We start from the raw sequence: 8,653 nt of genomic DNA, 5'->3' as shown, positions 1-8,653 counted from the left end.
TCTTCACCTAAATATTGTGCTAAATCTGGCTGGGTCATTCATCATGCCTGGATTTATCTTTTCTTTAAAAAAAAATTTAAGCTAAATACTGATTTAAAAAATGACTTCAAGTTAAATGTGGTAAAATTAAAAAAGTACTGTGCTCCCTTCCAAAATGCTCCTAAAATTAGAATAAAGGAGGGACAAAAACACCCCAAAATCAAAGGGACAAAGAGAATAGGAAATAAGACCTTAGAAGCTCACATTTTGAAGGCTGCAAAGTGAAAAGAAGGCACTAAAAATTAGTGAGGAAATTGTGGAATATTAATATATGGTGTTGGGGCAATTGGGTCTTCTTATGGGAAAGAGAAAATAGAACTCCCGTTTCAAACTAAGCATATAAAATCAATTCTCAGGTGAATTCTAGAACAAATACGAAAAGAAAAGCTGTGGAACTTTTTAGAAATATAGGAGAATTTTTTCATGATTATGAGGTCAGAAAAGTGTTTTTGACATAAAAACCCTAATCAAAAAGGCAAAGATTGATAAAAGACACCTGTAACACCTATAATCAAAAGACAGGTAAACAGATTATATAAAGAAATCCTACAAATCAGTAAGAAAACAACAAACAACCATTGACATAAAAAAAGGCAAATGTACTTTAACAGGAACTCACGAAGAGGAAATACAAATGTCTAAACATATGAAAAGGCACTCTATCTCAGCAGAAATTAGGGAAATGCAAAATTGAAACTACAATGGATTCCCAGCATATTTTCAAAAATTAAAAATTTGAACATTTAAAGTTTGAACCAAGTGTTAGAAGAGTAGTACAACTATTGAAATTCTTACACACTGCTAGTGGAAGTGCCTTTGAATACAAACACTTGGAAAACCTGGCACAGTCTAGTGAAATTGTATCCCCGTGACTTAGCAATTCCAATCCTAGGCACACGACCTGGAGATGTCCACACATATGTGCACAGGATACATATACAACAGAGCAGAATGGACTGAATGTGGTTATGTACAACCCTGGTATACTACACAGCAATGAAACCAAATAAACCACTGTTAACACTTAACATAGGTAAAGAGTACAAATCTCAAATCTCACAAACACCACCAAGTGCGAGAAGACATAAAATGATACAGAAATAGAAATCAGACTGTCATGTAAAGTTCAAAAATAGGCAAAACTAATAGTACATTTTATGTATCCACATAGGTGTAGTGAAACTACAAAGGAGAGCAAAGAAATGATTATCACAAAAATCAAAATAGGTTATGATAGGAGAAAACGCAGGAAGTTTCTGAAGTATGACAATATTGTTAGTTTTGATCTATGGGGTAGATACCATGGTGTCAGCTTTAATTGTTCATTAAACTATACAGATGTGTTTTATGTACTTTATGTATGTATATTTTACAATAAAAAGTTTTAATGTTCTATTCCCCTTTTTTCCTTTTATTTGTTTATGAGAGTACAAATGGCCCGAAGTAACTTACCACTAGTTTCTCAAGGAGGCCTTGGAATATCATCATTCTTAGATAATGAGACTACTGAAATGTTCAAAGCACCTAACTAGTTGATCTTAAACTGGGAGATGAATAAGACACTACCTGTCAGCAGTTTATGGGGCTATTTAAAAGAAGGAGAAATAGAATAGACATTTAATTCATTTTAAAGCATGACTAAATCAAAGAAACTTGAAGACTTTATTGTGCTGATTTCTGAAAGTTGTGTACTAAAGAGTTGGACATACTGAACTAGCTAGAATCCCCGTGAGTAGTGATTCTTCTTTTTAATGACTACTGCAAAATATATGAACACAGGCACACCTCTGAAAAAAAATTAACCGAACATGTGTGTGGGTACATTTTATATATGGATGGAGACGGGAGTTGTAACTAAGAAGATTGGTGGAAAGTTGGTACAAGGAGCAATTAGACTCCCACTGTCCCATCCCACATCCTGCCTAAACTTCACCCACCAGGCAATGCTCCCTATTTGAACCAGAGAGATGTTAGGATGTTAACTTTCTGAGGACGTTTACATAGCAAAGGAGGGGGTATAGCTTAGTGGTGGAGCATTTGACTGCAAAGGAGAGAGATGGGATATATTGAAAAGAGTCTGCCATGAGATCACGCCAAGCCCCTTTCACGACATGACTCTCTGAATAACAATGGCCAGGTTTCTCTCTCTCTTCCCCTAAACCCCAGGCCAAATGCGCTGAGGTCCTCCTCTTTCAGGTAACTGAGCATATCAGTAGGAAAAAAAAAAATACTGTAGACTAACATTCTGGGGTCCCCCTAAAAACATTATTGTTACCCTACAGTGAAACCCACTGCCAAAATAAGCTGCACAGGCAAAGAGAGCTTCCAATCACTGTTCCTTGTTCCTTGCTAAATAAATAAGAGACAGCCAGGGATGACTAGACACCTAAGGAAACCATCTAAAGTAAAAAGCAGAGAACAAGGAAAGAGAACAAGGAAAGAGAAAAGGAAGAGGAGGTGGCCCAGAAAGGAGGAGGAGAGGAGGAGAAAGAGGGTGAAGAAAAAAGGAAAAAGGAGAGGAGGAGAAGGAAGCAGATACGGAGACTAACAGGAGAAAAGGAAGAGGAGGGAAGAAACAAAGAGCAAAAAACTTTAAAGACAATAATATTCTCATAGAGATAGAATGTTGCATATATGACACAAAAATACACTCTGAGTGAAAATAAAGGGGCTTTTGCAATTAAAAATAGGCAAAATTTAACAAAGTTTACACAAGGGCTAGAAGACAATGTTGAGAAAATCTTGGAAATTTCTCAAGAAGGAAAAAGACAAAAGCAGTGAAGAAAAGGTGGAAAAACAAGAAAATTGAAGGATCAATTCAAGAGGTCCAATGTCCAATTAACAGGGGTTCCAGATAAAAAGAACAGCAAAAACAATAGGGAGGAAATTACTTAAGAGATGATGCAAAAGAATTTCTCGGAAATAAAGGACATGCGAGTTAAACCCTCTTCATCCAAATATTAATTCCACAAATAAAGACTAAGACTAGGGAAAAAACTCAAGAAATAAAAAGCATTAGTGTGTTACTTAAAACATTGAAGAGAATTTAATGTACCCAAAACTTAAGCCCGGTGGAGTTGAAATCAGCAGGGGAGAGATGGGACAAGAGACTTAACTTTTCCTGTTAGAAGCCTTGTAGAAATATTTGTCTTTTCAAACCATGCAGACATATTGAACACAATTAAAAATTAAATTAAAAAACTCAAAATGATGAGCTGAGAATTCTTAACAGTAGAGCTAAAGAAATCTGTCAAGTTGAGAAAAGACCAACTTTATCAATTTTTTAATTTTATGCATTAGCAATATACATGGCATATATAATTCTACCTTTGAGCACCAGTGATATTATTAGTTCATGTGGTTTATCTAAAGCATGGGTTACTAGAGCTATTTTAAAATAAATGGTTGAGAAGAATACTTTATATGGTTCTAAATCTGTATGACTTACTAGGAATGCTCTCTAGTTTCCTAGAGTAACATAACTCACAGGAATCCCGTTTCTCTTTGAAACATTTGCTAAATAACAAGGTTGACTGGGGAAAGACAGGCCAAAGTCTAGAGTAATCCAGATGTGTGGAAACTAATTTCCCTGCAGTTTTTTTTTCTTTTCCTTAAGAAAAGCACATGGTGTCTTAGCTCAGACTGCTATAAGAAAATACAGGGTGAGTGAGTATCCCTTATTTGAAATGCTTGGAACCAGAAGTGTTTTGGATTTCAGATTCTGGAATATTTGCATTGTACATACAGGTTGAACATACCTAATCTGAAAATATGAAATCTGAAAAATGTTCCAGTGAGCATTTTCTTTGAGTATAATGCTTATGCTCAAAAAAGTTTCGTATTTTGAAGCATTTGGGATTTTAAAGGGTTTTGGATTAGGGATGCTCAACCACTAAGTATGATGCAAATATGCCAAAATCCAAAACACTGTGGTCCTAAGCATTTTGGATAAGGGATACTCAACCCTTACCATAAACTGGATGACTTTAACAATAGAAATTTATTTTCTCACAGTTCTGGAGGCTGGAAGTTCCAACAGGGTACCAGCATGGTTGAGTTCTGGTAAGAGCCTTCTTCCTGGCTTGCAGAGGCTGCCTTCTTGCTGTGTCCGCACATATCCTAGAGAGAGCAAGCTCTCTGGTGTCTCTTCTCATAAGGATGCTAATGCCATCCTGAGGGGCCCCACCCTCATGACCTCATCTAACCCTAATTACCACCCAAAGGTCCAACCTAACCTCCAAATGCCAATCGCATTGTGGGTTAGGGCTTCAACATATGAATTGTGGAGGACACATTCAGGCCATAACACATGGGAAAAAAAGCAAAACTTGGATATTAATGCCTGCCATCTGCCCGTAATAGGCAGATTTCTAAGATGACCCAAGCCTTTGTTTAGTCCCTCCCCTTAGTGAAGGCAGGACCTGTAAATATGAGACATCACTCCCATGATTATGTTATGGTACGTAATGTGGCAAAAGCAAAAAGATTTTGCAGATGCAATTAAGGACTCTGAGTTAATCAAAAAGGAGATTATCCTGGATAGGCCTGAACTTATCAGGTGAGCTCTTTAGAAGAACTGGGGCCATCCCAAAGGTCGGAGATGCTCTTGCTGGCCTTGAAGAAGCAAGCAATCACAAGTTTTACAGCTGCAAGGAAATGAATTTTTCCAACAACCAAATGAACTTGGAAGAGGACCCTGAGCTTCAGATGAGGCTTTGACCTTGACTGCAGTCTTGTGAGACCCTGAGCAGACCCATAAAAAGCCATACCTGGACTCCTGACCCATGGAAATAGTGAGATAATAAATATAAAAATGTATGAGATTTTAAGCTGTTCAGTTTGTGACAATTTGTCACACGGCACAGAAAACCGATATGCTGCTATACTAAGTGTATCTAAAGGACAGTGCCTAAATATAACTCAGATAGATGGGAAAAGTTAACTATAGCTCTTTAATATATCTAAATAATCACAATTTTATATTCCAAACTAATTCTGTTTGCTGCTTTAAAAGATAGAGTACCAAATCACTGTCAAATTCTTGCCATCCTCTATAATCATTAGCTAGCATCTCATCATCTGCTCTATGCTTTTTTGTAATTATTTTTCATGTTTAGCTTACCCAACTCTTTCTACCAAGGACATAGAATACGACAAAGCCAGTCATTTAAATCTACAGCTATTATATCCTAAATATTTCTTCATAGTCAGGTTTGCTGGGAATAATAGGAAGGGACAGGAAAGGATGAAGGCAAAGCTATCATGCAATAACTTTCTCCACCGTTCTATTCAAAACATAAAATAGAATTCGGCAACCTCATTGAAAATAATAACTCAATTCCAAGTACCTTTCCAAACAATAAAACAATGGCTTCTTCCAAGATGGCCCTAATGATCCACACCTACTGGTATCCATGCTCTTTGTGAAATCCTCTCCCCTTAACTGTGTGCTGGATTTATTGACTCACTTCCAATGAACAGGATACAGTCAAGCAATGGGTTGTCACTTCAAAGATTACTTTTATAAAAAAGACTGTGACCTTCATTGTGGGCACTCTCTCTTGGACCCCTATTCACGTTGGGCAATGGCAGGCAGCTGCCATATTGTAAAACAGCATTGTGGAGATGCCCATGTGGCAAAGACCCAAGGCCTGCCAATGACCACTTGAGTAAGCCTGGAAAGGGAACCCTCATCCCCCACCCAAGTGGAACCTTCAGCTGAAGCCATAGCTAACAGTTTGCAACCTCATGAGACTTTCTTGAACTAGAGGCACCTAGCTAAGTCACATCCAGATTCCTGACTCACAGAAACTGTGAGGTAATAAATACTTGCTGTTTTAAACTACGAGGTTTTTGGGTAATTTGTTATACAGCTATGGGCTAATAATACCCTACCACCAAATGTAAGCTAAAAACATTAAATGCTTTAAGGCAACAGTACAAAAAAAGTTCAAAAAGATAAAAGCTCCAACCTTAAGCACTCTTCCTGAAAGACCAATAATTTCACCATCTTTTGGCTCAACTTCTGTAGCAGTATTCACATCGCCACTTCCTGTTGTATCAATGATATCAATGATTTTTGGTTTTCCATCAGGTGTAACCTGAAAATTGAGACAATTAAAATATGAATTACAGATTTTAGGTTTTTATCCTTAAAGAAAGCAATGTAAACTCATATATGAATGTGTGTGTATAAAATTTCCAACAAAATCTGCATTCATTTAAAAAAGAGAATTGAATTCTTTTAAGCCAAAGCCTGACAAATACTAATAAGAAAATTTAGTCCTGGAAACACCACAGGATCCTTCAAGTGGTTTCATACATTCACTTAAACATTCACTGAGCATTTACTATAGGCCACACCCTATTTTAGGTACTGGGGATACAGCAGTGATCAACACACAAAAATCCCTGACCTCACAGATGTTATATTGCAGCAAGGAAGAAGTCAATAAACAAGTAAGTAAAATAAAGAACATGTAAGATGGTGATACTATGGAGAAAGATTAAGCAAGGAAGGGAGATAGGTGTTGTGGAGCTTTCAATTTTACTTGGCAGGTCAAGGAAAGCCTCGCTGAGAAGATAACATTTGAGAAAAGATCTAAAGAAGGTGAGCTTTGGGCTGCGAAAGTACAAAACTTTAAGGTAAAAAATGTTTAGTAACTTTTAATGGCTTTGTTACAAGATGCCACACTAGTACCTTAAATGCAACAAGTCTGAAGTTCAGACTTAACATGACCTTCAAAAATCCATTTTTTCTCCAGGCTTTGCCATCTCAGGAATCACACCCAGTTGCTCAAGCCAGAAACTTAAAAATCCTCCTCTGATTCTTTACTCCAGTTTACACCTCACATCAAAGCTATCAGGAAGTCCTGTTAATTATTTCTCTAAAACATAGTTAAAATCCATCTTCCCCTCTAATTTTCAATACTGCTATTCTCACTTTTCAAACCATCATCAACTCTTGCCTTCATTATGTGCATCACCTCCTTAGAGGTCTCTCAGCTTCCATCGTTTGCCCCAACCAAAATCAATGCAGTCTGAATATCCCTATTCAAAAAATCTGAAATGCTCCAAAATCTTTTTTAGAGCAAACAGGACACTCAAAGGACACGTTTATCAGAACATTTCAGATTTTTGACATTTAACCTGTATTAAAACAAGCCATATTGTATCAGTCCTCCCCTTTAAACCCATCGACGGATTCATGAAGCACTCAGAATACTCTGTATAAAAAGCCCTGCACTCTCTGACCCTTGCCACCCCAGTCACTCACGACTCTAACCACACTGACTTCCTTTCAATTCCTGAAACATGACAAACTGTTTCCTGCCTCGTGACTTTCTAAGCAGGGTTCTTCTGCCTAGAATCCCCTACCCCTTCAACTGTTTTGCAGGATTCCACCTTATCTTTCGGTTTTCCATTAGTGTCACCCCTTCCTAATGACTTCAAGAGTTTGCCATCCTAAACTTGAGTATTCTTTCTCACTGTACCTTGTTTCTTTCACAGCACATAATTCAATTTCTAACTATACAGTTAAGTGATTCTTTATCTACTTCCTCTATTAGAATATAAAGCTCTATAAGGGCAAGTACCATGTCTATTTTATTCACCAACATATGCCCAATATCTAGCAGTGCTTGTTAGGCACTCAAATATTTATTTAATTATTGAATGATCTGACATTAATCACTTAGCATTAAGATAGAATGATTTTTATGAGGTATGGTTTCTTGTCAGCCCACAAATTTCCATTTGAGTCATAAGACTGTTACAGTCTGTTACTGTTACTGGTAACAGTAATACTATATTGTCATACTGTTTTTGTGGGAAAAAAAAATCATTTCTAGGCTCTTTCTGGGCTAGCTTTGCAAAAGGAATTTGTTGCATTCAAGATGTATGCACCGAGTTACAAGCAGTAATCAGACATACAGAGAGAGAATGAAAAAAGATGACACCAGCCCTCAATAAAAAAACAGGAACATAAAAAATGTCAACAGTGCGACAGAGCACAGTCTTCAGACTCCTATTCCTCCTGGAGAATTCCTAATCTTTAAGACAAAGCTTAATGTCCATTTCTGTGAGTCTTTATGACCAACATGCAATCCTCTCCAACACCAAGTATTTCCTCTGCAGTATCCTCAAGCTTTGGAATTAAGGGTATACCCTATAGAAGGAAACGTGAAGGAAACAAAGGGCACACATTTTTTTCTTTACAAGACAAAGCAAGGGAGTAGCTAGGTAGTGGACCCCAAATCTCACTTCAATTATGTTGCCATAGAAAAACTGAGGGCCTAATAGCTTGAAGTGTCATAAAGGCCTCCCAGGTACAGCTGTTACCTTTATGTATGGTAATTCTTAAGTTGGATGTTTACTGCTTTGGGAGCTGTCTACACCAGTAACAAATGAAAATTCTAATACTCAGAAGGCTGGAAGTCACAATTTTTTAAAACAATCACTGTGGAAATCATACTAAACCATGATAAAATTATGATAAAACTTAAATCAGATAATGATTTTGAAGAGATGGGCTATGTATCTCAAAAAATAAATTAAAGAAAAATGTAAGAAAAAAAATCTACCAAAATAAAAATGGAAACAATTAAGAGGAATA

General features: G+C 36.9%; 1 protein-coding gene across 1 annotated transcript in view; it reads right to left on the bottom strand.

The window, feature by feature from the left end:
* TPP2 (tripeptidyl peptidase II) overlaps window positions 1–8,653 on the bottom strand; it is a 72,180-nt gene that overhangs the window by 58,668 nt on the left and 4,859 nt on the right. Inside the window, exon 2 of the mRNA XM_012644436.1 lies at window positions 6,012–6,140. Coding sequence (XP_012499890.1) covers window positions 6,012–6,140 — 129 coding nt within the window. The remainder of the gene's footprint in view (window positions 1–6,011; window positions 6,141–8,653) is intronic.

Source organism: Propithecus coquereli, unplaced genomic scaffold, assembly GCF_000956105.1.
Source record: "Propithecus coquereli isolate 6110/MARCELLA unplaced genomic scaffold, Pcoq_1.0 Scaffold212, whole genome shotgun sequence".
Lineage (NCBI taxonomy): Eukaryota > Metazoa > Chordata > Mammalia > Primates > Indriidae > Propithecus > Propithecus coquereli.
This window is presented reverse-complemented; position numbering and strand designations above follow the sequence as displayed.